Source organism: Armigeres subalbatus, chromosome 3 (assembly GCF_024139115.2).
Source record: "Armigeres subalbatus isolate Guangzhou_Male chromosome 3, GZ_Asu_2, whole genome shotgun sequence".
Lineage (NCBI taxonomy): Eukaryota > Metazoa > Arthropoda > Insecta > Diptera > Culicidae > Armigeres > Armigeres subalbatus.
In genome coordinates this window covers 93,344,103-93,361,826 of record NC_085141.1, presented here as the reverse complement: position 1 = coordinate 93,361,826, position 17,724 = coordinate 93,344,103, and the positions used below count along the sequence as shown (strand labels likewise).

The 17,724-nt window shown below is 38.3% G+C and overlaps 1 protein-coding gene across 5 annotated transcripts in view; it reads left to right on the top strand.

Moving 5' to 3' along the window:
• LOC134226505 (uncharacterized) overlaps window positions 1-15,506 on the top strand; it is a 382,276-nt gene extending 366,770 nt beyond the window's left edge. For 4 of the 5 annotated variants that reach the window (XM_062707323.1, XM_062707324.1, XM_062707325.1 and 1 more), the window contains 5 exons: window positions 1,883-2,038; window positions 2,108-3,241; window positions 3,331-3,558; window positions 11,251-12,536; window positions 12,600-15,506. In XM_062707323.1, coding sequence (XP_062563307.1) covers window positions 1,987-2,038; window positions 2,108-3,241; window positions 3,331-3,558; window positions 11,251-12,536; window positions 12,600-14,459 — 4,560 coding nt within the window. In that variant the 5' untranslated portion in view covers window positions 1,883-1,986 and the 3' untranslated portion in view covers window positions 14,460-15,506. The remainder of the gene's footprint in view (window positions 1-1,882; window positions 2,039-2,107; window positions 3,242-3,330; window positions 3,559-11,250; window positions 12,537-12,599) is intronic. The other variant, XM_062707327.1, reaches the window with a different exon arrangement.
• The last annotated feature ends 2,218 nt before the right edge of the window (window positions 15,507-17,724 follow it).

The following is a 17,724-nucleotide window of genomic DNA, read 5'->3' as shown; positions in this document are numbered from 1 at the left end:
AGGAATAGCTCGTAAATTGCCGGAGGAATCGTTTAAATATCCGGGAGAATTGTTCCCAGATTACCACGAACCAGGAAGAATTGTTTGCGGATTGCTGGAGGATTTTTTCCCAAATTGCCGGAAGAACCGTTTTAAGATTTCTGGGTGAACCCTTGCCTAATTTGCGGAGTAATCGTATGTGAATTTCTTGAGGAATCTTTCGTGGATTTCGAGGAATCTTTCGTGGTGAAGAGTTCATGAATTTCCGGAGGAATCGTCCGTGGAATACCGGCGGAATGGTTTGTGAATTGCCGGAGAATTAGTTGGCAGATTACTGGAGGAGTCCTGCTCGTATTACCGAATAAATCGTTCTCGAATTGCAGGAAGAATCATTCATCAATCGCCAGAGTAACCGTTCCCGGATTGCCGGAAGAATCCTTCCTGGATTACCAGAGGATTCGTTCAATCAATTCAAGAATCTTTCGCGGATTGATGAAGGAATCGTTCGTGAAATGCCGGAGGAATCTTTTCCGGATTTCCGGAAGAATCGTTCATGAATTGCAGAAGGAATAGTTCGCGGATTGCTTTTTATTCGCTCCCAGATTTCCGGAGGAATCGTGTAGGGGATGACCGTATTGCCAGAGAATTTGTTCTAGAATTGCCGGAGGGATCATTTGTGAATAGCCGGAAGAAATGTTTGCAGATTGTCGGAGCAATCGTTCTTGGCATGCTGAAGCAGTCATGCTGGCTTTGCAAAAATTGAAATTTTCAATAGCTTATCGTTAATATTCTTAAGTTTCAATGAAATAGGCAACTTGCTGGATAGTGTCCGTGTCGATGAGTAATTGCGTATGACGCAGCGGCCGTGACTTGTTTATCACTTTGCAGGAAAAAATGCACTGATAAGGTAGTGTTGCTGTAAGATTGTCCGCATCGGTCATAGGTTTGGAGAAACGAAGTGAATTTGACGTAAGAGGGTTCATTGAGCGGCATTCCTTAGTCTAGTATGGTAGGATGCGAGGCTACCACGCAAGATCCTGCCGAATATGGCTGGCTTCTATTCACTCTGTCCGTTCTCGTAAATATTCGGGTGAGAGTAAAAAGTACCATCGTATTAGCGTCACGATATCACACGATATCATCGATTACTTGTGGATTTGTTCATGGGCTGAACTGAATGTTTTAATAAATCCAAAGGATCGAAATAACCGAAAAAGAAACGAAATCCTTTGTTTGTGTGAATTTTTTGGCAATGAAGTCTTCCAAGGAATAATCGTGGAAACCCTTAAGAAACTTTGTTACTCCCAGAAGCCTATGAGAGTTTATGAAATTTTCATTTTTGGTGGTCTATGAAGATTCCTTTATGTAATTATTCCAGAAATCCTCACACGGAATTCCATGTGCCGAGAACCATAAAGATAGGAAGTTATGAGAATTCATGTGAATCCAATTCTTAAATTTTCATGGAAGTTTGTCCCTAAGGATCATCACTAAAAAAATAAGTTAATATGTGCCTTTTTATGTTCTAATAATTCATCAAAATATTTAATGATTTCTGAAAATATTTTAATATGCTTGGCAGATTGAAAATCCAGATGCAAATATAACCACATAGCTTCTGAATGAAAGAAGTCGGAGGATCGAAGTATTAAATAGGAAAATATAGAAGCATGATATTATATTTTTTTTAAATTTCATAAATAATTACTTGAATTAAATAGTGTCAAATTAACACGATTTTATTCCATTGATTTCGACTTCGACATGTTTCTTTGAGTATTTTTTCGAATGATATTTTACTAAACGTTCTTCGCAATAAGTTGGTTTCACAGACGGTTCATGTTAATTTACAATGAAATAATATTTATGTCTACTAATTTATTCCATTTCTATCTCTTTCCAGAAATTCACTGAGCGTTCGAACTATGTAAATAAAGGAAGATAATTCACGGATAATTCCCCTCATATTCAGAGCTCTATAATTGCTAAGAAACATTACACATAAAAATGAATGGTTTATCCACACTAAACCGATTGCTCGGCAAACGGAATAAAGATGGTAATATGAATTACGGTTTCAAAAGCCCAATGAAATATTATAACTATTTCTTTTTTCTCTCAAACCCAGTATCCAAATCCACCTCAAACCTCAGCCGGTCGACGACTAACCTGGACAGCACTAGTCAGTACAACAAGATTATCCCGCTGGCCGCCATGACCAACGCCCCCTTCGAGCAGACCTTCCGCATAACGATACTGCTGCCCCGGGATCAGCTCTACGTGGCCCGAATCGGTGCCAAAACACGCCTGGCCGTCCTCATGGACATGGTGTGCAACGACAAACTGTTGGATCCCCAAAAGTATCTTTTCCGGCACCCGGCAGACTTTCATCAGGGATTCGATCTAAATCTTACCATCGGGGAGGTTGGACTTAACGAAATCCGGTTGATTTCGAAGAAAGAGCTGGAGAATTTGCAGACTAACGAGTACCGGTTGAGCACCAGCGACATTTTTCGGCTGCATCAGAAAAACATTCGAGAAAATTCGGTGTCCTCGTCGGATTTGAGTCGAACCTCCCGAGCTGCGCTCAAAACCACTAGTCCTTATAGTTCAACAAATTCTTTAAATTCGATGGATTCCTCTGGTATGAGTTCTAGCTCTCGTGGAGGATTGAATGGAAACAATCATCACCCGCCCGTGGCTCCGACACGGAAAAAGAGAATGGCACCTCGACCACCCAGTCAAAACTCTATCCCGGAGAAAGCACCTCTGGAAATCCACAAGGAGGATCACATTTTCAAAGAGCCCCAGCTTCCTCCGTATTCTCGGAAGAACTTTCACGTGTCATCGCCTAATCTTTACAACGATGAGGTAAAGATTGTTGATACTATCAACAACAACAACAATAACGACTACAACGGCCAATCGGAAACAAACGATAACGGTCACCATGTCGACACTGTGGAAGAAATGAACAACCTGATCAACACCAAAACGTCGTACAGCACCCTCAAAAATCGACCCACGTCAATGTACATCATTAGGGAACCAGCCGACACACCCCAGGATCCCCCTAACATCCAGAACAACGATAACCTGCAGAGGGCATCGCTCAACGGCACCGAGACCAGTATCCAGGACGTCGTAAACCATTCCCGCACTTCGTCCAATTCGTCGGAGGTGAAAGACCCTCGCGACTTTCAGGAAGGTCCGCATTCCTCATCTATCGTCCCAACCCCTCGGAAGCGACTCAATTCGAACGGTTCGATTCGGATATGGCTCACCTTTTGTTTTCGGGTGACACCAATTTGGACGGGTGACTAAACCTTTATTTTTTTTGTTTATTCACAGCCAAGAAATCGAAGGCTCCGGCACCCGCTCCACCGCCACGGGGTGTATCGTTGATGGGTTCCAAGCGAGAGGAAACGTCTGCTCCGGTAGCGGAACAGAAAATTGTTCCGACGCCATCGCCGAGGGCACCGAACCGTCCTGCAGCACCAATAAGTGACGAAGGCACAATCATTTCCGAGACAGATTCCAACTTCAGCGAAACGGATGCGGAGATACAGAAAAATATAGGTGAGTCAATGGGAAAAGCTAGGTACAATGCGGTACGAGATTGTAACTTGGGTCATTGTCGGGTTCAGGTTATTTCGATATTTTTTTTTTGCTTTTTTACAAAATTTTTGGGACTTTAAAATTTTATTTGATGCCAATAATGTGATTGGGGATGTCTCTACCTGTAATCATGTCAGAATGAGTTCAAATTTGTCCGGAGACGAGCCAGCCTCGGGCTGAAAGTCTCCTTAATAAAGACACAAAAAAAAAAAGTTCAAGTTTGCCATAGGGACATATTTTTGGGCTATTCAGGCTCGGTATTATTATAATTCTGCACTATGGGCTTTAAAAAACAAACTGAGTTCGGGTTTGGAAAATGTGAAACCGGACCATCTCAGATCCTATTTGGTTTAAGCCATTAATTTATTCGGCTTAATAGGCTCGTTAAGCCGAGGTCATTAGATCGAAAAGGTTGTTACGGTTGGTTTTATTGTACTCGTTTAGTTGTAAATATTCGATCAAATCTGTATCATTTGTGCTATTTTGTGTATGTTTTATTTGTTGATTCTGTGTCTGGACTCAAGAGGAAAGCCTGAAAGTAGGCAATATAATGTTCAGTTGGGATTTGTCCCAAGTTCATTCCAGACACAGACATCGAATCGTTGATGCCAAGTGGCATTAATTGATTCGAGGTGCCCAAATAGGATCAGAATCCTACACAAAAGGCTCAGCTATGAATACGGCAAACTATTTGCTGTAGACAAAAAGCGCAATACGCAATAAAAATAAATATGCGGGATTTGGCTGATGGACCAAAATCTCATAGGAAACCTCGTCATTTCTCGTAGTGGGCACCAACTAGCCGTCTCTCTCAGGACACCAGGAGAGAACGTGCATTATTTTAATTTGTTATATTTTCCATGTTGCTTGAGCATCATTATGTTTGTAGAAAATAATTGTATCGTGGGGCTTGTTACACTGGCACCCAGCTAAATTACCCACAATGATATGAATGAAGATTTGAGATTACGACAAGTATCGATTTGATTGTTTAGTGTGGGATTCATTTGATTTTTCGCGAGAATCATTTGTAATCCAATTTAATTGTAAGATCAACAGAGTTAGTTATGTGTAGTAAAGAATCTGATTATAGGACAATTTGCCAAGACTCGTTGGCGTTCAGACAACTTTTGGTAGGATTCGCTACCGTTTATGAAGTTTTAGAATAGATTTAGTTTTTTGAGATTTGTGGCTTAGGTTAAGGTTCTAGTCTGTTAGTCCTCTAGTCAGGTTCTTCGTCACTAGCTGATGATAATAAGGTTGTGTTACGGTTGGTTTTATGTTGTTCGAATAGTTGTAAATATTCGATCGAGTCTGTATGTGCTATTTTGTGTATGTTTTATTTGTTGATTCTGTGTCTGGACTGAAGAGGAAAGCCTGAAAGTAGGCAATAAAATATTTAGTTGTGATTTGTCCCAAGTTTGTTCCAGACACAGACATCGAATCGTTGATGCCAAATGGCATTGATTGATTCGGGGTGCCCAAATAGGATAAGAATCCTATACAAAGGCTCAGCTATGAATACAGCAAACTAATCGCTGTAGACGAAAAGCGCGATGCGCAATAAAAATATATCTGCGGGATTTGGCTGTTGGACCAAAATCTCATATGAAACCTCGTCATTTCCCGTAGTGGGCACCACCTAGCCGTCTCTCTCAGGGCACCAGGAGAGAACGTGCATTATTTTAATTTGTTAATTGTTACGTGTTGATTGTAAGGTTGCCTGAATTCCCGAAAGGTTGTCATGGTAAGGATAAAATATCGAAAGGCTGAAATTGTGTTACATAAAATATACAACATCAAGAATGAAGCATAAAGAAAAAATTAAGGAATAACATATAACCGAAAACGAATAAAGAATGAAGAATGAAGAACGAAGAAGGAAAAATGTAGAATCAAGAATGAAAAATACAGATTGGTGAATGAAGAATTAAGAATAGAGAATGAAGGAAGAAGAATGAAGAATAAAGAGTAAATAATGCAAAATGAAGAAAGAAGAATGAAAAATGAAAAGCTGAAAATAAAGAATGAAGAAAAAATAAATAGAGAATGAAAAATAAATAATAAAGAATAAACAATAAAAAAATAGAGAATAAACAACAAACAATAACTAATGAATAATAGAGAATATAAAATAGAGAAAAGAGAATAAAGAATAGAGAAGGAAGAATAAAGAATGGAGAAATGGGAACTGGGAAGCGAGAAGTGACGGGTGGGAGTGACAAGTGAGGAAGTAAGCAAGAAGTGAGAATTAAGAAAGGAGAAGTAAGAAGTTAAAATGCAGACTAGAGAATGGAGAATGAAAGTATTGAAGAATGATAAAATGGAAGAAAAGAAAGATGGAAAGATGGAAGAATGAGAAAATGGAAAAATAGAAGAAAGAATGGGAACATGAATCAAAAATCAAGAATGAAGAATAAAGATTGAAGGATGAAGGATTAAGAATTAAGAATAGAGAATAAAGAAAGAAGAATAGAGAATGCATAATGAAAAATAAAGAGTAAATAATGCAGAATGAAAAATGAAAAACTAAAAATAAAGAAAATATAATAAAGAATAGGGAATGAAGAAAAATTAAATAGAGAATAAAGAATGAACAATGAAGAATAGTGAATAAACAATAAACAAAAAAAACAATAACCAATGAACAATAGAGAATAAAGAATATAGAATAGAGAAAGAATAATAAATAAAGGAGAATAAAAAATGAAGGGTAAAGAAATGAGAAACGAGAAATGGGAACTGGGAAGCGTTAAGTGAGAAGTGACAAGTGAGAAATGGGAGTGACAAGTGAGGAAAGAAGCAAGGAATGAGAAGTAGGAAATTAGAAGTCAGAAGTAAAAATGGAGACTGGAGAATGAAGAAAGCAAGATTAGCAGAATGATTAAATAGAAGAATGGAAGGATGGAAAAATGAAAGAAAGAATGGAAACATGGAGGAATAGAGGATTGGAGAATGAGGAGGATGAAAAAATCGAAGAATGGAAGTATGAAAGGATAGAAGGATAGAAGAATGTAATAATTGAATAAAAAAACATGGAAGAAAAAAAGGAAGAAAAGAAAAAACAGAAGAATGAAAAGATGGGAGTATTGAAGAACGGAAGAATAGTAGGATAGACGGATGGAAGTATGGAAGAATGGAAAACTGGAAAAATGAAGGATCAATAGAAGGATGGAAGAATGAAATAATGGACGAATGGAAGAAAAGATTAATCAAAAAATGAATAAATGGGAAAATGAAAGAATGATAAAATAATCAAATTGTAGAATATAAGGATGATGAAATGCAAGGATGTAAAATGGGAGAGTGGAAGGATAGGAGAATGGAAGAGGACGAAAGATTAGAAGAACGGTAGAATGAAGGAATGGAGAATGGAAGAATGGAGGAGTGGGTGAATGGAAGAATAAAATAATGGAAGAATGGACGAAAGGAAAAATGGAAACATGGATGAAAGAAAGAACTGTAAAATGGGAGGATGAAAGTATGGAAAAACAAAAAAATTAAGGAATGGAAAACTGTAAGAAAGAAAAATTTTAATGGCAGAAGGGAATACTGATGAATTGAATAAAAAAGGATGGAAGAATATGAAAAAGAGAATGGATGATTGGAAAAATGGAGAAACGATAAAATGAAGGAGTGAAAGATTGGAAGAATGGAAAAAGGAAGGATGAGAGAATGGAAGAATGGGGGAATAGTTTTTTAAATCTTTATTAAGGTGTTTTTTAATCTACAGATTAGGTTCAACACAATGGGGGAATAGAAAATTTGAATGAATTAATAGAAAATGGGAAAATGAAATACTAAGAAAATGGATAAATGGAAGATTAGAAGGATGGAGAATGAAAAAATATGAGAATGAAAAAATAGGAGAATAAAAAGATGGGAAAATTGAAGAACTGTAGAATGGGAGGATGAAAATTGGAAAAACGGAAGACAGAAGGAATTGAAAAAATTAAAAAATGGATTAGTGAAAGATTTTAAGAATGGCTAGAGAAGAAGGAATAAAAAAGGATGGAAGAATGGATTAATGGAAAAATAAAAGAATGAGATGATGGGACATTAGGAGAATGGAAAAATGGAGAATTGAGATTTGATGAATGGAATAATGGAGGAATGGGAAAATGTAAAAATGAATTATTGAAAAGAATTTAATCAAGAAAGAATGGAAGATTGAAAGAATGGAGAATGAAAATATGTAAGTATTGAAAAATAAAAAAAATGGTAGAATGGGAGATTAGAAGAAAAAGATAATAGAAGAATGGAAGAAGAAAAGAATGAAAAATAAAAAAATGAAAAACTTGAATAATCGAAGAATGGACGAATAGAAGAATGGAAAAGTGGAAAGAACCGAAGAATGGAAGTATAGAATGATGGAAATTTGAATGAATGAAAAATAAAAAAAATGAGAAAATGGAAGAATGATGTAACGGAAAATGGAAAACTTGAAGAAATTGAAGAATGGAAGGATGAAAAAATGTAAGGATGGAAAATGGGAGAAAAGAAGTACTGAAGAAGGAAGATGGAAGATGAACGCATGGAATATAAGAAAAAATGGACGATTGAAAAAATGGACGAATGGAGGAATAAAAAATTGAATAATAGCAAAATGAAAGGCATAGAAGGAAAGAAGGATGGAAAGATGGAAATCTTGAGGAGTAAGAGAATGGAAAGATGAGAGAATGGAAGAATGAAAGAATGGAATACTAGAAAAATGGAAGAATATAAGACTAAACGAATTGATTAATTTAAGTTTGGAAGCATGTAAAATGGAAGAATGGGTGAATAAAACAATGAAAAAATTGTAAAAAAAAAATTAAGAATGGAATAATGAAAGAATTAACGAATGGAAGAATAAGGGAATGGAAGAATGAAAGACTAGAAGGATGGAATAATGGGAAATGAAGGTATATCAGAATGGAGGAATAAATGAATAGAAGGATGGAAGAATGGAAGAATGAAATAATGGACGATTGGAAGAAAGGATGAATGGAAAAATGAATGAATGGGAAAATGAAAAAAATGGAAAAATGGCAGAATTGAAAATTGGAAGAATGGAAAAATGGTAAAATAATTAAATGGAAGAACAAAAGGATGATGGAATGGAAGGATGAAAAATGGGAGGCTGGAAGGATAGGACAATGGAATAGTATAAAAGAATGGAAGAACGGAAGTATTGAGAAATGAAATATTGAAGGAATGGAGAATGGAAGCATGAACGAAAGAAAGAATGAAAACATGGAAGAATAGATTAATTGAAAAATGGAAGAATGGAAGAAGAGAAGGATGAGAGAAAGGAAAATTAGAAAAATAAAAGGATGAGTGAAAGAAAGAACTGTAAAATAGGAGGATGAAAGGACGGAAGATCGAAGATGGAAGAAAGGAAAATTGGAATGGCATAAGGGAAGATTGATGAATTGAATAAAAAGAAAGGAAGAATATAAAACTGGAGAATGGAGAATGGATGAATGGAAGAATGGAGAAATGGTAGAATGGAAGAGTGAAAGATTGGAAGAATGGAAAAGGAAGGATGAGAGAATGGAAGAATGAGAGAATAATGGATGGGAGGATGAAAATTGAAAAAACCGCAGAATGTAGGAATTGAAAAATTGAAGAATGGATGAGTGAAAGATTTTAAAAATAGCTAAGGGAAAAAGGAATAAAAAGGATGGAAGAATGGATTAATGGTAAAAAAAATAAAAAATAAACATGGAAGAATGGAAAAATGGATGATTGAAAAGATTTTAATCATGAAAAAAATGGAATAATGAAAAAATGGAGAATGAAAGCATCGAAAAATTAAAAAAAAAATGGTGGATGGGGAGAATAGAAGAAAAGGATAATAGGAAAATAGAAAAATTGAAGAATGAAGGAATGAAAATTAAAAATATGAAAAACTTGAAGAATCAAAGAATGGAAGGATGGACGAATAGAAGAATGGAAAAGTGGAAAAATGCGAGAACCGAAGAATGGAAGTATAAAAGGATGAAAGAATGAATTTATGGAAAATGGAAAAATGAGAGAAAGGAAGAATGAAACAATGGAAAATGGAAAACTGAAAGAAATGGAAGAATGGAAGGATGAAGGAATGTGAGGATGGAAAAATGGGAGAAAAGAAGTACTGTAGATGGAAGAACGGAATATAAAAAAACGGATGATTGAAAGAATGGACGAATGGAGGATTAAAGAAATGGAAGTAAAGGAAAATGGAAAGCATAGAAGAAAAGAATGATGGAAATATGGAAGAATATAGGAATGAGGAAATGTAAAGATAGAAGAGTGGAAGAATGTAAGAATGTATGAATGAAAGAATGGAAACGTGGAAGAATGGAAGAATATGAGAATAAAATAATATATTAATTTAGGTTTGGTAGCATGTAAAAATGGAAGAATGGGAGAATGAAAGAAGAAAAAATGAACAAATGGAAGAATGGAATAACGAAAGAGAGGGAAAAGGACAAAGGAACTATGGAAACATCGCAAATTGAAAGAATGAAAGAACGGAAATAAGGAGGAATGTTTAAATAGGAGGATGGAAGAATGGCTAAATGAAAGAATGTAAAAATGAAAGAATAGGTGAATGGAAGAAAAGATGGATGGAAGATTGGAAGAATAGAAGAATGGGAATATAAAATAATGGAAGTATTATAGGATGGAAGAATTGTGGAATGTAAAGAAGGGAAAACAAAAAAATGGACGAATGCATTAATGGAAAAATTGAAGGTTGAAAAAATTGAAGAATGGAAGGTTGGGAGTATCGAAGAATGGAAAAATGGGAGAACTTGTAATGAAGAAAATGGAAGGATGGGAGAATCGAAAAAGACCGCCCACCTCCCCCATTTCTCTTAAAAACGATACGTACTTGTGAAAGAATAGAAGCTGGAAACATGGAAGAATGAAAGAATGGAAACATGGAAAAATTGAAAAATGGAAAAGTCGAAGCATGGCAGAATGAAACAATGGAGAATGGAAGAATAGAAGGTTGGATGAACTGAAGATTTGAAAAATGGGATGATGGGTGAATCGAAGAATCGAAGTATGGTAAGATTGAAGGATGGGAGAGTGAAAAAAGGAAGAATGGATGAATGGAAAAATGTGAAGCAGGAGAAATGGATGAATAAAGGAATGTAAAAATGGAAGACTGGAAGAATGGAGGAATGGGAGAATGGATGGATGGAAGAATGGACGAATGGAAGAATATAAGGATTGGGAAATGCGAGGATGAATAGAATGGAAAATGGAAGGATGGGAGAATGGAAGTGCTGAAGAAGAAGAAGAAGAATGTGAATATGGGAGAATGGGGAGAATCGTAGGATTTTTTAACTATATTAGGGTGCGGAAGGCCAGAACGACTGTGAATTTCCATTCCATTGGAAAAATGGAAGAATTGGAGAATAGAAGGATGGGAGCAATGAGACTCCTTATATCTAAACTTGTTTGTTGTTTAGGATTTTCAGCCTTTCGTAATTACCTTATGTTTTATTCAGTAATTCTTAGAAAACAGCCGTTCTACTGTCAGCTTGTGTGATAGCCTGTTCTGTCTTATCCACCGAAATCCATCTATCCCATTTCCCTGATATTGATATTCGCTTTTCTGGTATCGCCAAAACCGATCGATATAAAACATCTGTTTTTAAATCTCGTCTATCCTTCCAGAAACTGTCAATAAGCTGAACGCTGTCAACAGCACACACCAACCACAAACTACTTTCGATGCCATTCCCGCCACTACACCGTCGCTTCAAACTCCCAACGTATCCAAAGTGATGCTGAACGTCGAACAATCTTCGCTCATCTCTACTGACCCGCCTTCCTCCCTAACCCCGGAAGCCGAACGCAAACCTGCCAACGGGGCGTCGTCCGTATCCATAACGATCGTCAACGAATCTTCCCCCACCTCAAATGGGCATTCCAAACCCTCCACCCCAATCGTTTCGAAGGTGCACATCGTACCGTCGAGTCCTAGCGCCAATCGGGACTCAAATGAAGAGCCCGTTGACCGGCGTCTCTCCAACGGCGACAACAGCTCCGAAGAAGGCATTAAAATCTACAATATCGAGTCCGGTCAGGAGTTACGCATCCCGGACAAGAAGGATACGATGCGATCGCCTAGTCCGGACGAGGAGGAACAGTGGACCTATACGCTGCCGGCACCGCCCAAATTCGCCGATTCGTCCATCAAGTCGGGCGAGTACGATGAAAAGCAGAGGTTCTTTGATCTGCAGTCGACATTCGTAGACAATACGACTATTGTGACGGATCGTATGACGATTCTCTCCGACCAGACGGAACTGATTAGGCCAATCATCCGAGAGAAGGTGTTGATGGATGAAAGTCTGGCGGGAATGGAAGAAAAGTGTTCTTCCCCGACGGTAACGCTGGTGGAGAGCGAAGGTGGTAACAGTAGTGTCTCTACCGGAGAGATAATGATTAACTCGGATATTGAGGACGGGTACCGTGGGGGGAGTGAGCTACGGGAGACTATGCTACAAACGTTGGAGAAGCGAACAGAACAGCTGAAGGAGAGTGAACTGCAGAATTTGAAGGAGTCTATCGAAGGAGTTGTAGTTCAACGACAGGTGACGGAGGCGGAGGAGGATCAGGTGAACGAAAGTGATATTATGAAGTGTGCCAAATTAAACGAAGAGACGGTGGTGGATGACTACACGATGGTTGTCAAGAGAGGTAGCATTGATAGCGTTAAGAAGCGCTCGGATAATAAATTGACGGTAGAGACTACTAAAAGCGAGATGATCAGTGAGATGCGTCAGGTCGTCAAGGACGACACTGTACCAAAAGGAATGTTGAATGGAAAGATGGCAATGGAGACGGAGGATAATTCTGGATTGAATACAAATAGCTTCAATAGCGCCAAGGTACCTGGAAATAATGTAAAGATGATCGATGATCCCAATGAAGCAGCCAATAAAAAGGACCAGAAGGTAAGTTTTTCTTCTAAGTGTCATACTTAAAATGATGACTAACAAAATGTTGGTATTTTGCAGACTATTTCAGCGCCAGTATCGCAAAAATCGGATGATAGCGAGGAAGAGAATAACGTCATCATAAGGCGCAAAATTTCCGCTGATTCGATTATTCGCAGCGATGAGGATGAGTTCAACATTCGCATGGGCAACAAAAATCAACAAGGACCTGTCAAGCGGCGTAGTTTGACTGTGCTGAACAAGTCGCCAAAGGTTATTAACCGTTCCGATAGTTTCCACTCCACTCGGTCGGACTACATACAATCGTTGAGCAGCGCCAACGGATTAAAATTGACGCCCCGAAGTACGTCGTACATTTCGCTGATCGGGGCGCAGAAGTTTGAGAATCGCTTTGCAGCGAGCAACCGAAGGAAGTCTACCAGCGAGGTAAGCATCTGCGATTCACCGTCTCTTCAAAGTCTGGAGGTAATCAAAAACATACTAAATAGTTCCAAGAACAATTTAGCGGTGGAAAAGAAAGAAGTAGAAGAGGTTATACCCATGGCGGCAATCAAGCGAAATAGTTTCACAGATATTTCGACTTTAATTCAGTTTAGAAGCGAAGTAGTTAAAAGCAATCTGGTTAGACATGAGAGTATGGTTGAGCAAAAAATCGCGGAAGTAGAGAATAAGAAAGTCATAGAAGAAGTTATTGAAGAGAAGCCGATGATTATCGAGAAGGTCGATTCTGTAAAGGAGATTAAAGCTGATGTGTTTGTGAGCAAGAAGGTATTAGAAAGTGATAAATCCGTGAACGAGAGGGTAATAGATGTTTCAAATGAGTCAAAGAGTGATGATGAGAAACTACAAAATAGACAGCTGTCGGTGGCGATCGCTAAGCAACCACAAACTACGGTAGTTAATATCACTACCACCAGCACAACGGTAACCAGTAGTGGGGTCAGCGTTACTGTGAACGCAGAAAAAAATGAACCTTCGGCCAATAAACGGTGGACGTATCAAGGCCCACCAACCATTAACTTCACAACCTGGAGCGAACGACCAAAGATCGACGTTTCGATCAAGTCTGATCGAGATTACCGATTTGGTGGTAGTTCCACTCTGCCTCGAGGTTACAGAAATGTAAATAATACCACAAAGGTGAATCTGAACTCTACTCCAGCTCCAACATTGGAGAAAGTGGATGATGTAGACCAGTCCGATTCGCGTGAACATGTGCCATTGAACAACGGAGAATCGCAGTCACTTCCACACGATGCGAATCGACCCGAATCGGTATCATTATCGAACACCGATCGTTTACCAATCGTACGAGCGGTTGAGTACAAGAAAAACGTTGTTCCACCCCCAGTAGCTCAAAAACCCTTGGATAAACCATACTTCTATGATACATATTCGCGTACGCCGGTAAACTCTTCAGCCACTATCAATAGGCTCAGTATGGGATTTAATAAAATGCAACCTGTCGTTAAAGGGTTCAAAACGATGGATGAAAAAGAAACCCCCGCGCTAACACGTCCTGTGTCTATGATTGAGTCGTCGAATATCTCAACCGCCATTTTGAGAACAACTCCCGCTAGGATAGATAAGCCGGTGCCGGAAACCGCATCACTGCCCTTCGGACAGAACACGCTACGCCGGACAGGTCTTAAAGATAAGATTCTTGCTCAACCAAACCCAGAACCTGTGGCAAAAACAGTAGTCCAGAATTCCCCGACGGTAACCGTCAAGACGAAAACTGTCACGAATACCACAGCGGCACCACCACCCCCACCCCCGGTGGCACCTAAGCTGACCACACCGGTAGTAAGAGGAGCCATCGTTAAGAAACCACTTCCTTCACAGGAAGTGGATCCCCGTACCGCTTTGCTGGATGCCATCAGGAACTTCAACAAGGATAAATTACGTACCGAAGAATGATCACAGTGAGCCATTTTACCATCCTTCTTTTGTTTGAGACGCTGGTCGTTGCTTAGCAACAGAGATCAAACCTGGCCCGGCGTCGTTTGCTTTGTAGTTAGTTGTTATTAATTTATTCTTTTGTTACTTTCTTTAAAAACTACTTATTTTTTACGTTTTTACTTGCCTGTAACAAAACTGTACTTTTTATTTCCCTTGTTGTTAACCCAATAAAATTACACATTTTATTTGTTTTTTTATGTGAAAATGCAACAATTATTGAGTCACATTATTCACACACAGGCACTTATTCAAACAATCAAGTTATTAATACGGGACCAAAGGTAACATGGTGTTTTGTTTTTAAGCGATTTAAAGCAGTGTTAGTTAAACAACGACACATGCCAAATGTGTTTCAATTCAGCACAATATATTAAACAAATGTTAATAATTTAGCCTGAATCAGTTTTAGTTTCTTGGTTAGCAATCGATGCGGACCGACATAGATGTTAGTCTGTCAGATGTTGCACTACCCACAAAGTATTGTCGACTGCACCTTTTTATCACAGACAGAATTGTATTAATCCACATTACTAGAATGAATATATAAAGAAACACCAACACATATAAACACACACACATACTCGGGTATTAATCATTAATTTTGTTAACAGTTTATCTTGTAAGTTTAGATTTCCCTATACCTACCTTCAAAACATATCCGAAATCAAGGGAGGGTTGAACCCGTGTAATGTATAGGGCTTTACCTAGTGCTAAGGCCTAGGGATGTCATCACAGTTACTCAGCGAGAAACAAAAAAAAACAGTTTAAATTGAACCGGCTTGGGGGGAGTTTCTTTCCCGCTATCATAAGAGTAAATTGTGAAACGATAGAAAAGAAGCAATCATCAGTCATTAACAGTTAGGTTGTAAAGTTTTGATATATCTAGAGTATTCGTAGACTACTTAAGCACATTTTGGAGGTTGTTTTATGTTTGCGACCGCAAGAACTTGTAAATTTGCTAATGATGGAAATATTGGAAATAAATTGATATTATACTAATAATAAGTCTTACGCTTCCGATTATTTTGTGTAGAGAAATTTCAAACAATTTTTAAAAATGTGAAGTTAACAAAGTCACCGAGAATCCGGGAAGTATCTTTCCTCGCCTAAACTGCCGTTATACGCATAACTGTCCCATGTACATAGGAATTCCAGCAAACATGGGACAACTATGTGTATGACGGCAGTAAACAGCTATTGCTTTTTTTATCTTTATTTAGGAGACTTTCAGCCCAAGGCTGACACGTTTCCGACAGCTATTGTCCTACCACTCTTCGATCAGGGTTATCTATTTTTAAAATAGCGGTTCGTTGTATGTCGAACAATGCAGAGCAAAAATATTCTTGAAAATTCGATGTGCACAGGTTAAGGAAGATTAAATTCGTAAAATCTAATTGACACTAACCTACGATCCTAATTGATCCGGTCTTCGTAGCTCAGTCGCTGGGGCCCTCCTTACCCGTGCGGTAAGATGCGCGGCTACAAAGTAAGACCATGCTGAGGGTGGCTGGGTTCGATTCCCGGTGCCGGTCTAGGCAATTTTCGGATTGGAAATTGTCTCGACTTCCCTGGGCATAAAAGTATCATCGTGTTAGCCTCATGATATACGAATGCAAAAAATGGTAACTTGGCTTAGAAACCTCGCAGTTAATAACTGTGGAAGTGCTTAATGAACACTAAGCTGCGAGGCGGCTCTGTCCCAGTGTGGGGATGTTATGCCAATAAGAAGAAGAAGAAGAAGAAGCTCAGTCGTTCGTAACTGATAAATCCGAAATTCCAACCAAACCCTCACAATCCATCTTTTGATCTACCTCATCCGCACGTGCACATAGGGGCCGTCAAGAAACCACGTGGTTATGCATAGGGGAAAGTATATTACATAGATAGAGGGGTTTTCTGAGCCAAACCACGGGGCGCTGGACTGACTGGATCACAATTAGGGATGAAACGATACCACTGAGGTATCGATACTTTTACTTTAAAGTAGTATCGAATAACACCTTTACTGCCGCGATTCGCATAAGAGTCCCATGTCGATTTTTGACGATTTTGATTTTCTTTCAGAAATAAGCTTAAAATGAACTCATCTTTAAGAAAAACTGATAAAATAATAGGCTTTGTTCTAGAAATTTGAAAATTAAAACCCACTTGTTTTGTCCCATCTTGCTATTTATTCGCATAACAGTCACATTCCAGATTTTGATACACTCTCGCACAAAACATCAATGTAATTATGGTCTATTTAATAGTTCCATAGCAATGTATACAGATAAAGAACATTATGCCAAATTTTCAGAAAGATTGCTGGTATTATCGATTTTTTAGATTTTTTTTTATTTCTTCATGTGAAACGGGTTTGAAAAACTCTACGGCATATTTCTCAAGTTGAAGAAAACTGACATGGGACGCTTATGCGAATAGGGGCAGTTTAATGGTTTAGGATCTTCAGATAAGATGAATAACACACCAACAATAATTCTCTTACACACACTTAACTTCGTTTTATTAATTGCTCCGTTAGCACAACCTCACGCGACTAGTTCACACTTGATAACTGAACTTGATAACTGAACTTTGCCTATGGATCATTTCTTCTGCTTGTTTTAATCTTTTTGGTTCTTTCGCTTTTTCTGCATCGGGAATATTTTCTTTCGTTTGCTCAGTACATCTCTCACTGTCGTATGCCTTCTCTACTCTGCATGCCTTCTCTACTCTTGCAAGAATCTTCACACTGTTTCATTTCCTCTCGTTCATCTGATACTGTAACCGGTTGTTAAATTTTCTTCAATTGTGCCACGTTTCGTCTAAATTCCTTTCCTGAAACGCATGAACGTACAGTTGTATCTGCTCCTACTTTACGAATCACCTGGAATTCTTCTGGCGAGTAATCTGATTGCAGTTTGTGAGTTTTCTTCATTCTTTTCATCACCACTTGGTCTCCGACATCGATTTCACTTTCTTGAGCAAACCTTCTCTTGTCGGTGTATGCCTTCTGTTTTTCCTTATGCAGTTTGTCTCTATCTCTAACTTCTTCATCTTTCAATTCTGACGTTGGAACACCGGGTAGCTTGTTGCGAATCTTCCTTCCGAACATAAGTTCCGCAGGTGATTTTCCGATGACACTATGATTCGTTGAATGGTATGTAAGTAGATATTGTCGCAACTCCAATCTCCAATCCTTTCCCAAATCTTGTGCTTTTCGTAGTCTTTTCAATATCGATCG